The sequence below is a fragment of the Dendropsophus ebraccatus genome, chromosome 1 (assembly GCF_027789765.1).
Source record: "Dendropsophus ebraccatus isolate aDenEbr1 chromosome 1, aDenEbr1.pat, whole genome shotgun sequence".
Taxonomy (NCBI): domain Eukaryota; kingdom Metazoa; phylum Chordata; class Amphibia; order Anura; family Hylidae; genus Dendropsophus; species Dendropsophus ebraccatus.
The window spans coordinates 76,936,990-76,960,468 of record NC_091454.1 but is presented as its reverse complement, the minus strand read 5'-3'; the positions used below and the strand labels follow the sequence as shown (position 1 = coordinate 76,960,468).

Sequence of the window (23,479 nt, the reverse complement as noted above, 5' to 3'; positions counted from 1 at the left end):
GCTTGTACCTTCGGATAGCTGCTTTTAATCCAAGATCTGTCCAGGGGTCCGTTAGGCAGGTGATGCAGTTATTGTCCTAAAAAAAAACTTTTAAACTGGCAGCACCATGCCCAATTGGCGTGGCCTAGATTGTGTATGCATTAGGCTGGTACAACCTCTCCGTCCCTCCTCCCTGCCCTCCTCATCATTAGGAATGCTCCAGGCAAATTGTCTCCTATACGTCAGCTGTGTGAATACTAAACATGGGCTGGATCGTTAAGCACCTGTGCTGTGTTTAGCATGTAGAAAATGTTCCAGTGGCATTCCTAATGATGAAGAGGGTAGGGAGGAGGGACGGTGGGGTGGTGCAAAGTTAGGGCACAGATACTCCTGTTTGGCACGGGCTGCAAGTTTAAAAGTAGTTTTTTTTAGGACAATAACTTGCATCACCTGCCGAACGGACCCCAGGACAGATCTTGGATTAAAAGCAGCTATCCGAAGGTACAAGCGGTTTGGGGGGGGGGGGGTCAGATTGTGAGTACAAAGTCGCTTTAAACTAAGCACCCTGCTCCCACCTCTACTTGTCACCACTTGGATGAGTTAACCTAACAAAATAATGTTTTAGCACGCTTTTGAAATGACAGGTACACTTTTACTTTTATAAATGTTTGTCTCCTTAAGACCAATGAATATGACATCAGTTTATAGTTTACCACATCTGTTTTTTGTTTTTTTTTACTTTTTTTTTAAATTAATTTCATTATTATTTTGTTTTACAGAAGTAAGCACATTAAAAGATCTTTTTCTTCTTGCTAGCAATGGTATGTCTGTTTTCAAATACAGATATTCTTTCATGAAATTTCTCATAATATATGTCCATGACATTTACTTATGCTTTACTTACTTATTTATTTATTTATTTATTCATTGAATGTTGTATTTGCTTCGTTTTAGAGCATGACCTGTCAATGGCAAAGTACAGCCGACTGCCAAAAAAGCGAGAGAATGAAAAAGTAAGTAATAGCTAATAAACTGGAAACTCATGATAACCTTGTTGATGTTCTTGTAGTTTTTTTCATAAATTTTATCAGTTTTAAACCCAGGTCTATGGCTTTGGGTATATGTAAATGTAGGAAGGTCTGCAGTTATTAGAATCTATAACCAACTACTAAAACAAAGTAAATGTATAAGAGGTTTTTTTTTTAACTGAGAATATCAAACAATATATGTTATACTCTTTGCACTTTTACCAGGACTTTGTTGTATGGGAGTAAAATATGTAGTTGGTTAGTGACCACCACCACCCAGTTTCTTCCAGTTCTCTTTAGACATTTCCTGCTTCAAGAACTACACAGCTTTTATGGCTAAGCAGTACTAAGATTTGCACTTGAAATGCCTTTACTGCTCACTAGCAGAATAATGGGGATAGACATCGAGGAAGAGCATAAGAAGCTGTCAGATACAGTTATAGACAAATATAATGTCCCCAACTTATGTTCTCCTACAATCAGGTCTTGTCAAGTAACAGTCTTATGTTTGTGTCTCGTTTGGCTATATAGCATCGGCCTGGCCTGAAGCACTGGAAGTGGGCCAGCCCCTGCACAGGAATTAGGCCAGGGTTCAAAAAAGGACCATGGCAGCAGCTTCTCTGCGTTGGAGCGTTTCTGTTTATGTGCAACACCTGATGATCACTTTACAGAGAATCTTTCCAAAGTATTCCTGTCACTACAGGAAAAAAAAATAACTTTTAATGTTTTGATCTTTTGGGGTCTGAGTGTTCAGATGCCCACCAATCTCTAGATAGAGTTGGAAGAAGTGTGTGGCTGAGTGTCTCTCTCTCCAAGCTATATACTTATAATGAAGCCTGTCTCATGACACAGAGATCACGAGGAACCCTGGAGAGAGACACTCATCTGCCCAATTCTCCTGGCTTTATACAAAGATGGGTGGAGATCTAAACACTCAGAGATCGGCAACATGTCGACATTTTTTTATAATGACATAGACATTATAAGTTCCTTTAAGGGTACAAACCCATTTGACGTATTTGCTGCGTGAATCAGTCTTAAAAATAAGCAGGCAAAACGCAGGTTGGCTTTATACAATTGTTCTGCGTTAAAATACGCAATTACGTATTTTTGAAGCGTGAAGCTTGTTGTTAGCAAAGCATCAGTTGTTAACAACCTGTGCGAAAAACGCATGTAGCTTCACGCTTCAAAAATACACAATTGCGTATTTTATTGCAGAACAATTGTATAAAGCCAACCTGCGTTTTGCCTGCTTATTTTTAAGACTGATTCACGCAGCAAATACGTCAAGTGGGTTTGTACCCTAAAGGTTATGGACCCTTTTTGAATGCGTTGGTTATTTTTTTTGCTTTCTACTTAGGGTGCAGGTCTGTAGGTCTTTGCTTGTTTTATTTTCTACAACCACTTAGTTTTCACACACTTAGGGGGATTTACTAGAGATTGTTTAGACTCCAACATGCGGACTTTTATTTTTTTATGGAATCTAATAATTTGACTCATGGTTCTTGATAAACGTTTGGAGCAACATATACATTTCAACCTACTCCTGAAATTTTTTAGCAAAAAAATAGGTCCAAGGTTTTGGTCAAATTGTATACATGGTTAGAAAAGGGCATGTACCTGACCTGCGCCAAGCTTTGGTGATCAAGAGCACATAAATATAGAAATGTATGCTTTTGCCATTTGCCCTTATTTCATTTCCTAAATAATTATCTAAACTGATTGGTCACAAATTGGCTTACAATATCATTCAGGAGAGGAGACATTAAGGCTGGAGATCGAGTATGTCCATCATAGCCTTTCGCTACAATGTATACATACCCTGTATGTGAAAGAGAAATCCCCCAAAAGTTATACAAATCACCAATATACACTTATTATCATCAAGGCTTCACTTCCTGGATAAAACGGCGATGTCACGACCCGACTCCCAGAGCTGTGCGGCCTGTGGCTGCTGGAGAGGATGATGGCAGGGGGACACTGAGGGACACAGGACACTGAGCATCCCCCTGCCATCATCCTCTCCAGCAGCCACAGCCCGCACAGCTCTGGGATCGGGTCGTGACATCACCATATTATCCAGAAAGTGAAGCCTTGATGCAGTAGTAAGTGCAGGGAAAAAATCACTTTATGTGCATTTCCCATAATAAGTGTATATTGATGATTTGTATAACTTTTGGGGGGCAATATAATACCTTAATAAAAATTTTCGCTGGACTTCTCCTTTAATATTAAAGGTAACCAATCACCCTTAAAAATGCATATAAAGCTTAGGAAATGTGCTGTTAGACCACACAGCACACTTCCCACACATGTTTTCATAGCCTCCTTGCCTCCCCCGTGTAAGCCACAAAGTCACTTTATAAAACTGGCGCCCTGTATGCAAATTACCTGAGGTAGTCATCGGGGCGGTGTGCAGATAGCAGGTAGTCACGGTCTGCTGGGCGTCTTCTATCGTCCTGGGCGTTCTTCCGCTTTAATCACGCCTCTGTGGGCGTAATTCAAATTGCACAGTAGCTGTGACGCCACTCGGGAGCGCGCAGTGAACTCCGGTTCACGCTGAGTTCAAGGCTATTCTGCACAGGCGCAGTACCGCCGGAATGGAAGTGGCGGTACTGCGCATGCACGGCGGCGTCACAACGTAGGCGCGCCGACGTCGGGCACTGCGCGCTCCTGAGTAACGTCACAGCTACTGTGCAATTTGAATCACGCCCACAGAGGCATGATTAAAGCGGAAGAACGCCCAGGACGATAGGAGACGCCCAGCAGACCGTGACTACCTGCTATCTGCACACCGCCCCGATGACTACCTCAGGTAATTTGCATACAGGGCGCCAGTTTTATAAAGTGACTTTGTGGCTTACACGGGGGAGGCAAGGAGGCTATGAAAACATGTGTGGCAAGTGTGCTGTGTGGTCTAACAGCACATTTCCTAAGCTTTATATGCATTTTTGAGGTGATTGGTTCCCTTTAAAGTAGCTTGATTTTCAATAATGGCATTTCACTAATATGTATACACTTAAAACATGTTTGTAAGGATTCAGAATTCATTTGTATATTTTTTCAAGTACATGTATAACAGAGCAGCCCTTCCAGGAGAATAGGATGCCTTGACAACTTTTTGTATGCAACATTATTGTAACTTTTCACTAATTGATTTTCTAAAGCTAAAAGCGGAGATCGCAAAAGAAGTTGCGGGAGCTAGAAGGAAGCAACACCTGTCATCCTTGCAGTATTACTGTGCCTTAAATGCTTTGCAGTACAGGAAGAGGACAGCAATGCTGGATCCTATACTTGGCTACACACAAGGACAGGTGAGAATTAATGTCTTCCTATTTTAAAAGATTATTTTTTAACTATTACATAACATAAGAATATAATTGTTTTATTTTGTAAATTTATGTTGCAGATTGCTTTTTTGAAAAAAGGATATGAAATGTTTTCCAATAAAACTGATGGTTTTCTAGCTTCTGTGTCCAGCATGATTCAGCGGTAAGCATGTATAGTAAGGGCCCTTTACATGGCCTGATGGGAGGCAACAAATAAGTGCTGATCAGCTAGATTGGCACCCGTTTGCAGAGCTTTTACAAGGCACCGTTTATTGTGTAGCTGGCCTGCACGGACAATGGTTGCAGCTATTAAAATGCATTGTTATTGGCTCCACATATCCTGTTTAGACAGAGATGTGCAGATGAAAATTGTCTTATGTAGTTACAGCTTTCGGCTATATGCACACACAATAAAATAAAATTTGATTACATTATATTTGATTTGATTAGATTATAAATACAACTGCCTTGTTATACCTATATTACTGTTTTATTTTGCTTTTATTTTACTGGGTTGTGTGAAAATAGCCATAAAGGAAAAGAGACAGTATGGATATGCATATATCTGTGCTGCCAGTTTCCTGTTGCCGATCACACGAGCAGTGCCTATTTACCTTCACTGCTACTGTGTGATCCAGAAGGTTGCTGAAAAACATTCTTTATCCCTTGCTAACAGTATCACAGCGGCAGGTCTGTGACATTGTCAGCTCCCTCCACACTCTCTAGCCAACACTGCATCTTCAGGCCCCCGCCTGCCTCTTCTGGCTGTCAATCATTATAGAGGAGGTGGACGGGGATCTGAAGATACAGCAGCAGCCAGAGAATGCTGCTCATGTGATCTGCAACAGGAAACTTGAAGCATGGATATTTTTGTATCTGTGCTGTCATTTTCCCTTTAATGTTATGTTTTTTGGGGATTGTGTCCACTCATGCTATCTTTTCTTTTAGGATACAAGGAGAGTTGGATGCAGAAGCAGAGGCCATGAGGATTACTCAACAGGAGCTACTCTCTTGTAGTGATACTGTATATACACCAGATTATGATGTGTCATCCCCAGTTATCAATCGAAACCTGATCCAAAAGGCTGGCTATTTAAACATGAGAAGGTAAAATATGTGTTTATTTAAGGTCATCCTTTAAATTTGCTGTTCTTAGGGTCCTGTTACACTGAGCGTTTTTTTTTTTTTTTTTTTTTAACGACTAACGATAAACGATCGCAAACAAGATTTTTATCATTAACCTGAAATCGTTCACCATATTACACAGAACGATAATTAGTTACAATCGTTATTATGATCGTTAGTGCGATCGTTACTATGATCGTTTATTCCTTCTGATCCCAGAAAAACAATGAACAATGTGCTATTACACTGAACGATTAGTGAAAAAACTTGGAACTTAAGCGAACGAACGTGGAATTACTGCGAACGATTAACGATAATTTTAGGTTCAGATCGAAATAAACGATCAACGACATACGAACGATTTTTCGATCGTTGCCTGCAATTACACAGAACGATTACCATTTAAATTCGAACGATTTAACGATTTTCCGCACAATAATCGTCCCGTGTAATAGGGCCCTTAGTTCTAACCACTAATGGAGCAACCTACTGAGTGTATGCTTAGTTCCTTTTTGGCAGTTTTCAGTCTGCCTATGGAATAGTCCACGATGTCATTGAATAGGGAGGGGGGAGATGTGCTGTAAGCTTCATCTAATTAAATTTCTGTTTTACTGTAATATACTGATCACTTTAGAGCAGCCTTCTCCTTATTATCACAGATAGAACAGGAAGTGTAATATTCGGCCTAGTGGTCATTTCAGAATTATTTTAAAATAAAGATGGTAAAAGGGAAAATTAGAGAGGCAAGTTTGTTAAATGAGTGCATTTGCAAAAATATTTAACTTGATGAGCCTAAAAGTTTAACTATATTACTTGAGATGAAAAGATCTCTTTTAAAAAACAAACCGACAGTCTGACATTAGATAACTGTTTCCTATGGTTAGAGAAATGTTTTTGTGCTCCCCTGAGCGTTAGAGCAACATAAAGTTATAACCATTTTATATCAGTGTATGTATTTTACAAGCCATTATTTTTCTTCTTCAGCAAAACCGGTTTGGTCACCACAACATGGGAGAGACTGTATTTCTTTACACAAGGTGGTAACCTAATGTGTCAGCACCGTGGGGAAGTGGCTGGGGGTCTTATTCAGGATCTAGACAATTGTTCGGTCATGGCAGTGGACTGTGAGGACAGAAGATATTGCTTTCAAATCACCTCTCCCAATGGCAAATCGTAAGTAGTCCAATTCCTTTATTTATGCATTTGGCAATTTAAGTAATTTTGTGCTAGGACTTTAAGAATAGACCTTATGGAAATCATTATAACACAAAGTTGACTTAAAGGGGTACTCTGGCTCAAATTTTTCAAAATATATTTCTGCACTGCACCCACTCCGAGACAGATTCATGTCTACAGTGACAGCCTGCTCAGCCAATCACTGGGGGTGGTGCTGTCAGTCAGCCATTGGCTGTGCAGGCTGTCACTGCCAAGGCTTGTACGAGGAAAACTCGGGGGGTGGGAATAGCATGGTGAGGTAAGAATAGGCTTATTATTATTTTCTATATAAGGGCAGCAATATATACAAAATAGGGATGATTCTTTAGGTGTAATTGAATGATCTCCTCTCAGTTTTTGCGGAAGCTCATTTTATGTATCACTCAACTCAAAAAAGTCATCCAAAGCAGAATCTTGCACTTTGCAATATTTATCCCTAAAATTTTTTTTTGCAGATTTCCAATGTTCTCTAAGATAACTACTTATTATGTGAAAAAAAGAGTTTGAAAATAAGTCAGGATTCTATTTGATAATCCTGCTGACCTCACTAAAAACAGTGCTTTTTTACTTCATTATACTAATATTCAGACCAGATTCCACTTGTTCTGTTTCGATGTGTATGTTTATTTAAGTGATATTTTGGCTAAACAAAGTTTATTCATTGCTTCCTTCTGTAGGAGTCTAATTCTTCAAGCAGAAGGAAAACGGGAATATGAAGAGGTAGTAATTTTCTAAATCTATAGTGATTCCTTGAATTATTTTGCTCAATTTTAGTTTAATTTTCATAAGAAATTGCACATAACTGTACAGAATGCCAAACCATTAAATATGCAGATATATTATAACTGCAGAAATATTCAGATTCTTGTTTTTTGTTTTTCAAGCCTTGTTCTATTGGATGATTCATTTGTGTCTGGACCCTGACCTTTCCGTTAACCCTCTACAATGTTGTTATTTTTCTGTCTCCGCTTTTTCTACTGCTCAAGGACATCCTAGTTTAGATCACTGCCTGCAAGATAAGTATAGCTTGGTAGGAGCAGCTAACACTCTTTTGTTCTTAGTGGTAGCAGGCTACAAGCAAAGTGCTGGTGTATCCCTTCATCCCTCACTTCTCCCCAATTAAGCTCATTAAGAATGGTTTCCAAAATCCCCTTTATTAGGGGAAATGATTTCCTAATGGGAAATGGGAGAATTGTTTTTTTATTTTTGTATAAAAGACTGGGTAGTCTAGGTAAATGTTGGGATTAATACTTAGGGCCCTATTACACCAACAGATTATCTGACAGATGTTTTTGAGCCAAAGCCAGGAATGGACTATAGACAGAAAACAGGTAATAAAAGAAACACTGGGATTTCTCCTCTTTTAAATCCATTCCTGGCTTTGGCTTAAAAAAAAATCTGTCAGATAATCTGTTTGTGTAATAGGGCCGTTAGTAGTATAATGTAAATATGGGGTTGATAGTTAATATTGTGTTCCCTGATGGTGGAGTGGTTTAGTGAGCTCCTTGGGCTCTGGGTATGTGTTTTGTGAGCACATCAGTCATCTTCTCCTGACCTAATCATGCAGATAAGTGCTAGCCAGATACTGCCAGCGACAGATGCAGAATTCGCTCATTGATTGGGCAGAGCAGATAATGAGCACTCTGATTGATCTCTAAAAAGCTTGTTACAGGGGAGTTTGGAGCCCCAAGGCCTACTTCCTGACTGCAAACAATAAGACACTCGCTTTTTGGCAACATTTTTTGTTTTGTATATACCGTATCTTATACGAGAAAAGCAGTGGCCAAGAGTTACTAAAACTTTCCAGTTCTTAAACTTTTTGAAACTTCAGATTTATCACTGTATATCAGACTGATTGATAAATCTACTGCATCTGAAGACTGTAATCTAAGTTTACACCAGGTGTTATTAGACTTAAAGCGACTCTTTACCCACAATCTGACCCCCCCAAACCACTTGTACCTTCGGATAGCTGCTTTTAATCCAAGATCTGTCCTGTGGTCCGTTCGGCAGGTGATGCAGGTATTGTCCTAAAAAAATACTTTTAAATTTGAAGCCCGTGCCAAATGGGAGTATCTGTACATTAATTTTGCACCACCTCTCCGTCCCTCCTCCCCACCCTCTTTAGCATTAGGAATGCCACTGAAACATTTTCCCATGCTGAACATTGCACAGGTCCTTAACGATCCAGCCCATGTGCATGGGCTGCCACAGGTGGGGAATAGGAGGCAATCTGCCTGGAGCATTCCTAATGATGAAGAGGGTGGGGAGGAGGGACGGAGGGGTGGTGCAAAGTTAGGCCACAGATACTCCCGTTGGGCACGGGGCTTCATGTTTAAAAGTATTTTTTTTAGGACAATAACTGCATCCCCTGCCGAATGGACTGCAGGACAGATCTTGGATTAAAAGCAGCTATCCGAAGGTACAAGTGGTTTGGGGGGGGTCAGATTGTGGGTACAGAGTCGCTTTTAGCATGTGCCAGAATTTGTGCAATTTTATTATGCACCAAAAGCCACACTCCTTTCACCTGAAGACACGGCCCCCTTTTGGATCATGCAGAAAAGCATTACCAAACACCCCTTAGTTTGCATTTGCAGTTGTGGCCCCTTCTGGCTTGTCTATTTTATTAAATCCTTGTATCCCCAATGAAATCATTTTAGAACCCCTTCTCTTATAGCGCTGTGTTGTGAATGGGGCCTAACAATGGTAGAGAAATAGCACATTACAGTTTTGCTCCATGCTTGAAATATACATTTGTGTTGATGAAAATACATTGCAAATGTATAGTCTGACATATCCATAGACTTCAAATAGCCTCAGATAGTGTGTTTCATTTGCTTGATGTCTGTATACCTTTTCGTAAAATATGGCAAAACGTACTACCATGTTTGTTTTTTTTCTGCTAAAAAGAGTGCTACTCTTGTCTTCAGCTTCTGTGTGGTATTGCAGCTCAGCTGAATCGAAGTAAAGCTGAATATACTGTTAAACATGCATACTTTTTAATATACTAATAGAATTATTAACATACCTTAAATATAAACTGATAACTAAAAACAGCACATTGTTTCTGCTGGAAATGTATGACTAAAGGCCCTATTCCACGGAACTTTTTCAAACAATTATCGTTCATAAAATCGTTCAAACGACCGCTCGTTAACGATATTCGTTCTGTGGAATAGCTATAAACGAGCGAACGACAACAGCGAAATCGTCGTTGAGTCGTTCACTATCTTTTTTCAACATGTTGAAATAAAATTGGTCTTTCAACAATAATTCGCTAATCTTTTCGTTGAATAAAAAAATCTTTCAGTTGTTCTGTCTACCTACATTTCCCCACGTTTTAAACGACCATGTAACGACCGCAAAAAAACGTTACACTACAGATATCGTTCACGTTCCCACACGTATTATGTGTTATTGTTCGCTCAAAAAAATTGTTAAATGCTCGTTAACGAGCGGTCGTTTGAGCGAGTCTATGAACGATAATCAATTCGTGAAATAGGGCTATTAGTTGTCAACTGAGTGTTACTATTACTGTTACTATAAGTTTGTATCTTAACACTTAAAGAATATCCAATGAAAGTGGTTAATGTTTGGCAGTGTGGGGACCCCCCCCCAGCTGGTAACACCCAGTTGGCTATTTAGCCATACATTTCTAGTAAGTATAACAGATGTATGGCACATCACAGAGCTGTAGGAACATATTTTACAAGGATTTTCTATAACAGACAGGTCAGACATGTGTCCTCTGTAAACATTGATAGTGTTTTCTTTTTATGTGAGTATTGGTAATGTTCTCTTTTATTTTCAGTGGATTTCTGCAATCAACAATATTTCAAGGCAAATCTACTTATCAGATAATCCTGAGGTATTTTTGTGAATTTATTTTTTTATTTCAAAGTAGTTTGTGGTTTTATTAAATGTGAAATAAATGTCAGTTTTTTTTGTTTTGTTTTTTTCCCCCCATAGGCAGTAGCCATAAAACTTAACCAGACTGCTCAGCAGGCAGTAACTCCTATTACCAGTTTTGATAGAAAACTTGAAAACATACCACAAAGGTATGTGCAAGATGGTGCGATTTTATAGTAGTATAGTAGTTTTAGCGCTAATAGAACATAACCTTATATTGTTATGTAGCTGGAACTGTACAATGAAATTGTTATTTATGAAATCAGCCCCAACAGTGAAGGCGCCATGCAGCCTGTATCACCTGAACCCTTGTCTGAGCAAGCCTTCAAGGAACCAGAGCTGGAACAGTTAATAGCTCCTGGAACCCCCATACAGTTTGATATTGTTCTACCGGCCACTGAATTCCAGGACCAGAATAGAGGCAGCAGGTATCTTATCTTATGATATAATAATTATACAGATGTTCTGCAATTAATTATACTGGCTATTAAGTGAATTGAATTTATAATCCTCTGATAAATGTTGTTTTCAGACGTACAAATCCATTTGGGGAATCTGAAGATAAACCTGACAATTCTGCGGATGAAGGTAACTTTAAAATATACTGCAGTTGTCCCTCAAGTCATATGGTTTTAGGTTATAATATTTTCAATGTAGAATGAATTTTTTGAACCATTCTAACTTGAAACTATGTAACAGTGGCTACAATATCACTGGTAAAACACATGACATAATTGCACAGACTGGCTGTTTAGCTGCAGCCTTATACAGTAAGGTACTGCATATCCTGTTCTGTTTTCTACCTGTGCTAGCATTATATATATATATATATATATATATATATATTATAATCGGGCTGGGTTTAGACTGCGTTTTTGCAATATGTTCAAGGTATCCGTTTTTAATTGGTTACTTTTAACGGACAGAAAAACGTAGTCAACACTACTTTTGTGTCCGTTTTTTTTTTTTTTTAATGGAAGGCAATAAAAAAACTGATCCAAACAAACAATTGCATCTGTTTTTTCCATAAGACGTATATGCTAAATGGCTTGCAAAAACGCAGTCTGAACTAGTGGTGTCACGATACCAGAATTTTGAGTTCGGTACCAATACTCGATTTTTTAGTTCGATACTCGATACCAGTTCGATACCTCAAAAAAAAATACAACACCCCCCCCTTGTAAGATCAGAACCCTCCTCTCCTGACATCCTCTGTGCTGCTGTGACCTCCCCATAGATCAGCACACTCCTCTCCTGACATCCTCTGTGCTGCTGTGACCTCCCCTATAGATCAGCACACTCCTCTCCTGACATCCTCTGTGCTGCTGTGACCTCCCCATAGATCAGCACACTCCTCTCCTGACATCCTCTGTGCTGCTGTGACCTCCTCTATAGATCAGCACACTCCTCTCCTGACATCCTCTGTGCTGCTGTGACCTCTCATAAGATCAGCACACTCCTTCCTCTCCTGACATTCCTTGTGCTGCTGTGACCTTCCTATAAGATCAGCCCCCTCCTCTCCTGACATTCTCTGTGCTGCTGGGATGCTGTGACCTCCCCTATAAGATCAGACCCCTCCTCTCCTGACATCCTCTGTGCTGCTGTGACCTCCCCTATAGATCAGCACCCTCCTCTCCTGACATTCTCTGTGCTGCTGGGATGCTGTGACCTCCCCTATAAGATCAGACCCCTCCTCTCCTGACATCCTCTGTGCTGCTGTGACCTCCCCTATCGATCAGCAGACTCCTCTCCTGACATCCTCTGTGCTGCTGTGACCTCCCCTATCGATCAGCACACTCCTCTCCTGACATCCTCTGTGCTGCTGTGAACTCCCCTAACGATCAACACACTCCTCTCCTGACATCCTCTGTGCTGCTGGGACCTCCCCTATAAGATCAGCACCCTCATCTCCTGACATCCTCTGTGCTGCTGTGACCTCTCCTATAAGATCAGCCCCCTCCTTTCCTGACATCCTCTGTGCTGCTGGGACCCTGCGACCTCTCCTATAAGTTCAGCCCCCTCCTCTCCTGACATCCTCTGTGCTGCTGTGACCTCCCTATAAGATCAGCACCCTCCTCCTGACATTCTCTGTGCTGCTGTGACGCTGTGACCTCCCCTATAAGATCAGCCCCCTCCTCTCCTGACATCCTCTGTGCTGCTGTGACCTCTCCTATAAGATCAGCCCCCTCCTCTCCTGACATCCTCTGTGCTGCTGTGACCTCCCCTATAAGATCAGCCCCCTCCTCTCCTGACATTCTTTGTGCTGCTGTGACCTCCCTATAAGATCAGCCCCCTCTTCTCCTGACATTCTCTGTGCTGCTGTGACGCTGTGACCTCCCCTATAAGATCAGCCCCCTCCTCTCCTGACATCCTCTGTGCTGCTGTGACCTCCCCTTTAAGATCAGCCCCCTCCTCTCCTGACATCCTCTGTGCAGCAAGGGACCAAACATTGTGTTTATTGGGGACAGCATGGGGGGGGGGGGCAGCAGTGGATTATAATGTGGGCGGATTGACGGGGGGGGTCCAGGTTGGGTGAACAGCCCAGGGTACATTTAATCCGCCACTGGGTACAGACTACAACCCCCACACTGCAGGGAGCTGGTGAAGGCTGCCAGGTCTGGACAAACAAGAGAGGGTTAATCTGCCTGGCAGGTCAGTTCCTGTCCGAGGGCAGGGGTGTAAGGGCAGGGATGTGGGGGGGGGGCACACCAGAGGGCAGGGATGTGGGGGGCACACTAGAGGGGGCACACATTCCCTGCTCTCACTTACTGCGGTACCTGTGGATACTCAAAGCATGTGGCTTGTCAAAGCAGAGGGGAGGGGGGATTTGTAAAGGGAGCTTATTTAAGGTGGAACAGACAGCCTGAACCTCGGCCAGCAGGAAGATTAACCTTTGCTGCTGGCCAAGATTCAGGCTGTCTGTTCCACCTTAAATAAGCTCCCTTTACAAATCCCCCTCCCCTCAGCTCCGGGAAGCTCCCAGCTGTCAGGCCTCCGTTCCTCCTGCATATTCATGTGTGCACACTCAGGCCGGTCAGGAAGTGCAGCCACCGAGAGTGTGCATACATGAATATGCATAGGAACAGCGCCGCGGATGGACAGAGAGCAAGCCGGCATCAGAGCCTCACCAACCTCACACTGAGAAGCGCAGCCCTAGACGCAGCTCCTCACACCGGCTGCATTCCAGGAGGGACAGGAGGCTGAGGTGTGACAGGCTGCGGGTCATTAGCAGCGGGGGTCTGCTACACATAGTAGCCGACCCCCACTGCTTCTGGAGAGGCTCAGGATGGGTCAGATGCCGCTGTCAGTTGTCACAGCGGCATCTGCACAGTTATATAGCCGGCAGTAGCGATCGCTGTGTGCCGGCTATAACTTATCCCTGCAGTGAGCGGAGGAAGGGGCGGGCGGAGGAGGAAGTGACGCCAGGGGGCTGTACTCAGAACATGGCCGGCGCTCTGCTAGCCGCCGGCTGTGTTCTCTGCTCTATACTTTATGTTAAGCTGCGTTATTAGGCAGCTTAATATAAAGTATCGATACCAGGAAATCCTGGTACCGAATAGTTTTTTTGCCCGAAATATCGATAGTAGTATCGATATTTCGGTGCATCGTGCATCCCTAGTCTGAACCCTTAGTTATTTTCTTGAACAATGGAATTACTAATCCTGACTAACAGTAGGTAGTCTGAAATTGAACTAAATGTATCACAGTGGCTCTTGCTTTGTGATAAATTTGGTGGATCTTTAGACACTATTAGGCTATGTTCACACTATGTAAAAAAAACACGGCCATATTTCATAATACTGGCCGTTGTTTGTGCAAATACAGCCGTTGTTATGAAATATGGCCGTGTTTTTTTTACGTAGTGTGAACCCGGCCTTAGACTGTACAAGCATGATACACAGCACCAGTTTCAGTGGAAATGGAGCCAGAAATTCTGCTGCATTTGAACTGGTAAATCTGTCCCTCATGCTGACTGTTCAGGGCCCCAATAAGCTCCTGTCCTTTTTTGTACAAAGTATTTTACAGTTTCCAGTAGCTTTTTATTACATTTATAAGAATCTAATTTTCTGGCATTACAGTGGCTTTACAACCAAATATTTGTTTTCCATAGTTATGGTACCAATTTACAATGTTTGGACTTACATGGGTTATCTGAGAACATACTTATTATAACTTAAAGGGTTTATATGTAGTTTGTAATTTTATGGTTGTATTTTTTTTTCAGGTTTACTTTTGCAGCAGATGTTTGTAGTTCGCTTCTTAGGCTCAATGGCGGTAAAAACAGACAATACCCACCAGGTTATCTTTGAAGCAATGAGACAGGTCTTAGCTGCACGAGCCATTCATAATATATTTCGAATGACAGAATCCCACTTGATGGTAACCAGCAAAAGCATAAGGTACATTTTTGATGCTATTGTACATTACCAGAACCCTTAAAGGGGTAGTTCAGCAAAATAAAGCTCTTTCAAACCGACTGGTGCCAGAGATTTGTAATTTACTTCTATTAAAAAAATCTCATCTTCCAGTACTTATCAGATGCTGTATGTCCTGCAGGAAGTGGTGTATTCTTTCCAGTCTGGAGACCAGTAGAGGTTTTCTATGGGGATTTGCTACTGCTTTGGACAGTTCCTGTCACAGACAGGGGTGGCAGCAGAGAGCACCGTGTTTGACCGTAAAGAAAACATAACTTTCTGCAGGACAGACAGCAGCTGATAAGTACTGGAAGACTTGAGATTGTTTAATAGAAGTAAATTACAAATCTTTGGCACCAGATGATTTCACAGAATTTTTTTTTTTTTTTTTTTTGCTGAACCACCCCTTTAAATAAACTTGACAAACTCCATTATTAGTTTATAGATTTATAAGGACTTGTTGGTATATTTTTAACAATGGATGTAGCATAGCTGTCATGGCTTAGTTCTCTCCTTGTCTTCCACCCTTGCCTGGTTAGCAGGCAGTGTTATGTAAATTGTTGGTCAGTATCAAAATCTGTGTTCTTTTTATATGTTCTATAAATTGAGATCAGATCCTTATTTTACGTGTTTCTACATTTCAGATTAATAGATCCACAAACACAAGTTATAAGAATAAGTGTAAGTACATTTTTAGTATACCAGCACAATGGAATACTGTTATTTTTGTTCAGAATACTGGAGAATGACATACTTGTGCATAATATTTGTTTCTGCTTGCTTCATTTTGCTTCATGTCCTTTTTTTGTACAGGACACAATGGGGGGAATTTAACAAGACTTGTATGCCAGATTTTTGGAGACAAAAAAAAGTTACTCATTTTTGCAAACAATTGTGGCTTACACCTGACAAAGGGGGTGTGGTTTTATTGTAGTGTATTTTAGGCTACGTTCACACAGAGCAAAAGGAGCGGATTACGCAAGGAAATATTTCAGCCTGAAATCAACTGACGCTGAATTCCGAGCAGAATGTAAGCAGAATCACTGCGTATTCCGCTAGGAAAGTGTTCAGCTCGTAATCAGCTCTTGACAAATTCAGCGCGGAATACTCGAGGAATCCGCGCTGAATCCGCATGCATTCAGCGCTGAAATTCAGCGAGTATTTGGTGAGTAAACTAGACTATACCAGAACATATACTAGAATCCTTCTCCCCCCCCCCTTTTCCCCATTTCCGCGCTGATTCAGCGAGTAATTTCCGCTTGTATTACGCTTGTATTCCGTGCTGAATACGCGCGTATTCCGCGCTGAAACAGAAAATCAGAGCCCCATTGATTTGTATAGGCTTCCGCTAGCAGAAGAATGAACATGTTCATTCTTCTGGCGGAAAGCGGATTAGTTCAGTGCAGAAACTCCACTGTGTGAACTGCAGAGCAGAATTTCCATTCAACACAATGGAAATTAGCTCTGCACCTATTTTAACGGCTGAAATTTCAGCACTGATTCAGCGCAGAAATTCAGCTGCTTTTGCTCAGTGGGAACGAGCCCTTATTAGACATACTTGTTATGTGCAAATTTTCATACATCACTTGGCAATTTGATACATTTTTCAGAATTGAAACTGGCATAAAGGAGACAGTGCAAACTAGAAAGAAAAGCATAAAGAAGTCACACATAAGTTCCTCCACATTGTATTCTTTCAGTCATGAGAAGCTTACCGAACTGCTCTGTTTTGTCAAATCTAATATTTGTGTACAGTCAGGTGTACAGTCAATGTTTTTTTTCTACCCTTTGTTTTTAATAGTTTGACCTGGAAAACATAACCCAGTTTGCTGCCCACCAAGAGAATAAGCGTTTGGTGGGATTTGTTGTTAGTACCCCTGAAGCATCTGGAGACGAATCCCTGAGTGCTTATGTCCTGGAAAGTAACACTGAGGGTGAGAAGGTCAGTGCACATATTATACCACCTTCTGAGGATTGGAGGGCAGTAATAATGTCTTTACAGATCTGTTTTGTTATGAATCCAGCTGCAACGTAATTACGTTACAGGTGGGGGTATTATCCTGTTTCCCCCGAAAATAAGGCATAGTGGAGCATTTACACCATAGCTTTAAATAAGGCATCCCCCGAACAAGAGACCTCCGCCTCCAGGGTTATGTCTGGTTATGCCGGTTTGTGATGACTACTGTACAGTATATAATGTTAATTTTATTGTGAATTCTTCATTGAAAAATAAGACAACCCCTGAAAATAAGACATCTGTTGCATCTTTGGGAGCAAAATATTAATATAAGACACTGCCTTTTTTTGTGTGTTTGTGGGGGGGTGAAACAGGGTATAATACACCATCTTGTGTTTGAGTGAAGACTGTGTATTGATAGGCAAGTTTATTTGCGGTTTCATATTTGCTGGAAAGGTTCCTTGGCAAAAAGTGTTGCACTGCTGGGACAGCCAACAATCTGCTGTGAGAAAACATATTTATTGTTCAATTTCTCTGCATTGCCATCCAAGGGGAAGTATTATACAGTGCCTAGTAATAGAGTATTGCGCAGCACTTTGTATAGTTAATAGGTGCCACACACAAGTGGCCAACCTCCAGTTCCCTAATAATAACAGTCCTTCATCTGGCTCGGACGTCATGGAGTAAAGGCCCTATTCCACCAACAGATCTGACGATTATCTGCCAAAGATTTGAAGCCAAACCCAGAAGTGGATTTGAAAAGAGGAGAAATCCAGTCTTTCCTTTATGACCTGTTCTCTGATTATAGTCTGTTCCTGGGTTTGGCTTCAAATCTTTGGCAGATAATCTGTCGGCAGATCTGTTGGTGGAATAGGGCCTTAAGGCTGTGACATTCAGATGTAGGTTGTGTAATGTAGGAATGAGCAAGTCTTCCAGATCAAGAAGTGCTTTTTGTAACTACTGTTCTTTACTCTGGCTGATAGATGAGTACCCTAACCAGAGTTGCCCCCCACCTTGTAGACTCACTTATTGATGGCATATATATATCAGCACTATATATCGGAATTGAGACTACATTTTACTGTGAATATGATGTTTTCTATAAATGAAGCACTACATGTGTGCTAAAAGTTTAGCTCCATTTATCTGAACATGTGGGACACTTAGGGGCAGTCAAGCATGGCTGGTCTGGCAGAGCTACTTTGAATAATAGTATAGTTCTTGTGTTTCTTTGCTATTTGATTAATATTTGCATGTATCAGATTTAAAGGGAACCTGTCAGCCATGTAAATGCTATCTAATCCATCAGTATCAGGTTATAGAGCAGGAAGAGCTGAGCAAGTTCTTAGGAGTCCTATGGACACTGTCACTGAGTAATCTGATCACCCACTGGACTCCTAAGCATGGAAAGACCAGGGATTTCCATCAAATCATACTGAATATTTTTCTCGAGATTATATATTTATCAGTTCAGTTCTTAAACTATATTTTTAAGAAAAGTTTGCTTTAGTTCTCAAACATTTTGGCATCCAGTCTTAAAAAAACAGTAAGGCAATTTGTTTAAAACTGATTAAAAAAAGGATGCATTTGTTTGCATCCGCTTTAATCTGTTTTTCCATTGGGTTTAAAAAAAACCAAAAACTGATCAAAACGCATCCATTTTCTTAGGGTACACAAAAACGTGTTCAGACACATTTTTCTATACACTAAAAAAAAAGGATGTGTTTTGATCCGTTTTTTTTTTTTTTTATAATAGAAGTCTATGGAAAAACTTTGAACAGTGAACTTCTATGAAGTGTTGACAGAAGATATATGTGGTGTTTTGACAGCCCTTCATTTCTTCTCTACAGATATGTTTTGCCATCAGCTTGGGAAAAGAAATTGCTGCTGCTGAGAAGGCAAGTGTTCAGACCCATGTTTTATGAAATCTTCATGAGAGAGAACATCCACATTCAGTCATCATCACTATAGTCTTGCACTTCTCTGGGTCAATTTAGGGAAGTGGTTCAGGACAGTGGAGTTGATTTTAGCATTATATATTACTGTTAAGCTTGACACAAATCTAATATGCAACAAGATTCATTGCAGGGTTTCTTTTTACCAGAGAATATAAAAATCTTTCCCTGGTTGACCTTTATTCTTTGTATAGAAGACTCTTGTGGTAATATAGCCTAAGGGTGGGTTCACACATAGCGGAATCGCAGTGGATTTTTACGCTGTGAGTTCCGCATCGAAAAATCTGCTGCGGTTTCCGGATTTTGAATAGGTTTACATACCCGCAACAGAATTTTCATCCTGCTAAGAGTATGTAAATGCCGTCCCCCTTAACCCGACATGGCCTAATGAATACTTTACCAGTCCATGCTCTGGCTTGCTTCCAGGGCTCCCAGCATCCTGCTCAGCCAATCTGTGCACTGTCCCGCCGGAGCTGTGAGTATGTAAACCTATTCAAACTGACAGTGCCGGGAATTGCAGCGGATTTCACTGCAAACTTTCAGTGTGAAATCCGCTGCGATTCTGCTATGTGTGAACCCACCCTAAAGGTGTCAGGAGCAACTATCACTATGGTTACAATGTTAAGTATACGTTACCTTGAATACAGGACCAGAGTGTGCAGCACTAGTGGATCCTTTTACATGGAGTGATATGTGGCTGATTATGACCTCAAATAAGCACCAATAAACTTGCATAAAGGCGTAACCTGGCCTCACGAACAATCGCAGTATAGTTTGTGCAACCACTAAAATGCTAAAATGCATTATTGCCTGCACATCTCCTGGTTAGACAGAGAGGTGTGCAACCGATATCAATGATTTGAAATTAGCCAATGAGCAGACGTTTTATTGCTCATCGGCTGATTTTTACACTGGCCATTCGAGGGTGAATGAGCATTCCTAGGAATGCTCATTAAAGGGGTACTCCACCCAAGAACTAAAAAATGAAATGTTACCAAACCTAGCTGGTCTTACTCATAAAGCCCCCCTGAGTATTTTGAGACATGTTTCTAGCTGCTGTCATTCCTGAACTGCAACTTTTTCTGAAAAAACAGTCTAAATCAGTCTGCTTTTGTTTGACTCTATATACAAAATATCTATCACTCCTATCCACAGCTACTCTTAAGTGGCTGTGTCACAATCGCATAGTAGTGTGAGTTATTTGAGATTCTGAGGAAATTAGGGGGAGGTTGGTGCCTTGAGTCATATCCCTTAATTGTATCCTCTCTATAGCACACCTGATGAAGTTAAGCAGGCTCCCATGTATTATTCAGGTATATAAAGTAAACTCCAGCAGAAAGAAGCATCAGTGGTGACAGTGATGAAATGCTTCCTAGCACCCACACAAGTCTGCCTGCTTCTCACAGGGGGATAAGTTTACAGGTACCTGAGTTTCATCAGTCCTGTCCTGTAATCCATATGCAAAATTTCGCATATTTGATTTCCCAGGGGCAATTTTCCACTGACATTACCTGACGTGATGGTGTTTTGGTTGATCTCCCTGAGGTCAGCCATCATTCCTTTCTATCCTGTAATCCATCTGATTCCCACTGGGTTGAATTCTCTCCCCCTATGGCAAATGCAGCTCCTGTGCTGTTATCTATTGTTTTCACAGAAGTCTGGCTTTCTCTGTCACTGTTTCTAACCCACACAGAACAAGACCCTGCTTCCTTTTACCTCACACACAACAGGACCTTTGTTCCTTTTACCTCACACAACACTGACTGTACTCCCTTGCTGATTCTTTTATCCCCCTCCTCTCCCAGTATGCACAGCACACTGTTAACTCCCTCAATGCTTGACAGCAATGTTGTATGCTGGCACTTCTGGAATTCTCTAACTGCCAGACAGAGGTAATTAATTAACCCTTGACATTGACAGTCAATCTTACCCTGTGCCATATATCCATCTACATAGATAGATTAGAAAGAGAGAGAGATAAAACAAATGTTTCCTTTCTGTTCTGTTGTTTCCCTGCCCCTTGGCCAGGTGCTCACTGATAGGTGTGTTGTCAGTGGTGGGCGGGGTTAGAGATGAGGTGTTACAGCTTGCCTGGCAACAGAAAAGACGAGTTCATTTGGCTTTGGTCTTAGGAGAGTGGATAGAGGAGACGAGACCATGTGGACCAGGAAGAGAGGATTTTCTGCAGCTTCAGGGTGCAAGTCAGTATGTGCTGCAGACAAATGGCCCAATTCATGTTAAAGAAACCTATTACAAACAATTCAACATTATGGGTAGGAATTCAACAGGGTAATTTGTAGTACCCCTTTAACAACAATCAGCCCATTTAAAAGGGCCTTTAAAGCGACTCTGTACCCACAATCTAACCCTCCCAAACAGCTTGTACCTTCAGATAGCTGCTTTTAATCCAAGATCTGTTTTAACCTGGCAGCCCCGTTCCCTACGGGAGTGGCCTAGATTGTGTATACATTAGGCTGGCACAACCTCTCTGTCCTTCCTCCCCACCCTCCTCATCATTAGGAATGATCCAGGCAGATTGCCTACTATTCGTCAGCTGCTTCAGCCCGGCACATGGGCTGCATTGTTAAGCACCTGTGCAATGTTCAGCATGGAGAAAATGTTCCAGTGGCATTCCTAATGATGAAGAGGGTGGGGAGGAGGGACAAAGAGGGTGGGGAGGGAGGTACAGAGAGGGTGTGCCAGCCTAATGCATACACAATCTAGGCCACGGGGCTGTAAGTTTAAAAGTAGTTTTTTAGGACAATAACTGCATCACCTGCCAAACGGACCCCAGGACAGATCTTGGATTAAAAGCAGCTATCCGAAGGTACAAGTGGTTTGGGGGGTCAGATGAGTCACTTAGCTGCATTGCAGATTCTCTATTCTTTATCTAAGCACAGCATATACACAGGTGTAGTTCTGCCTGGTACTGCATTCAGGTAAATAGAACTTATAGGGAATGTGTCATTAGATAATGACCTATTGTCATCTTAGTAGTCCTGCCCAAAGAATGGAAAGATTTATCCAAACCAGACCCTTATAGACCTATTGGATACTCTGGGCTGTGTCGGAAAGAGAGATGTCAAGCAGCTCACAAACTAGGACTGCAGTGAAGCCATTCCAGACTTCATAAATTTTGGCTTAAAAGGGTATTCTCATCTGCCAAACTTACCCCTCTTCACGCTCCTGGCTTGCTTTCTCTTCCTGCTTTGGGTGGGGGGGGCGGGCACCTCAACAGTCATTGGTTATTCTGAGAAACTGCACTGTGCTCCTCTGCTGGTCTGTGTTGGGCTTGCCTTTAATTATAGTGCTTGAAAAGCACTATATTGTAATCCGTACTCTTCTATTTTTCTGCGATTAATACAGCCCGAACCGCTTTGCGCACAGACTCCGGTCAAACTGCGTTTCGAAGCCCTCAGCGGTGACAGGTGTGCTATCTATTTTTCGTTTGATCAGATTTGTCGTTTACGTTTAAAGACCCCTAATTTCCCATAGAAAATAATGGCCGATTGGAAATAATGGCCGCACTCTAAACGCTGACAGACAATCACAGCACATATGCAAATAGCTGAAATATAGCAGCCAATAGGAACTCTAAGGTCTTGTCAGGCAATGTATCACACCATCCACACAGTCACATGTCTACTATTGGCCAATAGAAGATGTAGAAGATGGAAGGTCCTTAACAATTTTGTCTCCTTGACATGAGTAAGATTGTCATGGTAACCGAGCAATGATCTTTACCATTATAAGTAGCAGAGCCGCTGTTAAAGGGACCCAGGTCGCTGTTAAAGGGACCCAGGTCGCTCTTAAAGGTACGGGACCCAAGTCGTTTTTAAAGGGACGGGACCCAAGTCGCTTTTACAGGGACGGGACCCAAGTCGCTTTTACAGGGACGGGACCCAAGTCGCTTTTAAAGGGACTGGACCCATGACGCTTTTAAAGGGACGGGACCCATGACGCTCTTAAAGGGACGGGACCCAAGTCGCTCTTAAAGGGATGGCACCCAGGGTTAAAGTTTCTCTTAAAAGGAAGTCACTGGTAAAGGGGCGCTCTTTTCAAGCACTATGTATTTCCCTCAAAAATGCTAATCTAGTTACCCTAATAAATGCTCCAAATGCCTAAGCAACTGCACTGTGCTCCTCTGTTGGTCTGTGTTGGGTTCCCCTTTAATAACCCTAATAAATGCTCCAAATGCCTAAGCCCTTTGGGAACCTTTTTTTTTGTTTTATTTCTTGCAGGAATGTCCTAAAACTCTAGTCTTTTGGGCACAAGTTAATTTTTTCATGACAAAATAAGTGCACCAATTCCATTTTGCCCCTTACGATGCCTCCTTTATCTTGGTTCAGAGAAATGTGAATCAGTTTATGTATATACCGTACTTTATAAAATTGGCTTGCTATCTGCCTTCCTACACTCACAGAATGGATGGCTCCTGTAAAATCCTCCCTTCCTGATAAAACAAAATAAAATAATGGCTTTACCCCCATAGAAGCTTTTAAAAATCTGGGATCACTGGCTGTCTGTGACCCATACTCCTACCATGAACTATGATTTTCTCATTACA

At 41.6% G+C, this 23,479-nt stretch overlaps 1 protein-coding gene across 2 annotated transcripts in view; it reads left to right on the top strand.

Annotated features, from left to right (window-relative positions):
• The window catches only part of APPL2 (adaptor protein, phosphotyrosine interacting with PH domain and leucine zipper 2), a 47,181-nt gene that overhangs the window by 21,513 nt on the left and 2,189 nt on the right, over window positions 1-23,479 (top strand). The window contains exons 6-20 of one of the 2 annotated variants that reach the window (XM_069973755.1): window positions 762-800; window positions 934-992; window positions 4,175-4,321; window positions 4,417-4,499; window positions 5,285-5,443; window positions 6,446-6,634; window positions 7,354-7,396; window positions 10,488-10,544; window positions 10,646-10,734; window positions 10,852-11,013; window positions 11,118-11,173; window positions 14,811-14,985; window positions 15,645-15,681; window positions 16,802-16,942; window positions 18,808-18,855. In XM_069973755.1, coding sequence (XP_069829856.1) covers window positions 762-800; window positions 934-992; window positions 4,175-4,321; window positions 4,417-4,499; window positions 5,285-5,443; window positions 6,446-6,634; window positions 7,354-7,396; window positions 10,488-10,544; window positions 10,646-10,734; window positions 10,852-11,013; window positions 11,118-11,173; window positions 14,811-14,985; window positions 15,645-15,681; window positions 16,802-16,942; window positions 18,808-18,855 — 1,484 coding nt within the window. Of the gene's footprint in view, window positions 1-758; window positions 801-933; window positions 993-4,174; window positions 4,322-4,416; window positions 4,500-5,284; window positions 5,444-6,445; window positions 6,635-7,353; window positions 7,397-10,487; window positions 10,545-10,645; window positions 10,735-10,851; window positions 11,014-11,117; window positions 11,174-14,810; window positions 14,986-15,644; window positions 15,682-16,801; window positions 16,943-18,807; window positions 18,856-23,479 lie in introns of both variants that reach the window. The other variant, XM_069973746.1, reaches the window with a different exon arrangement.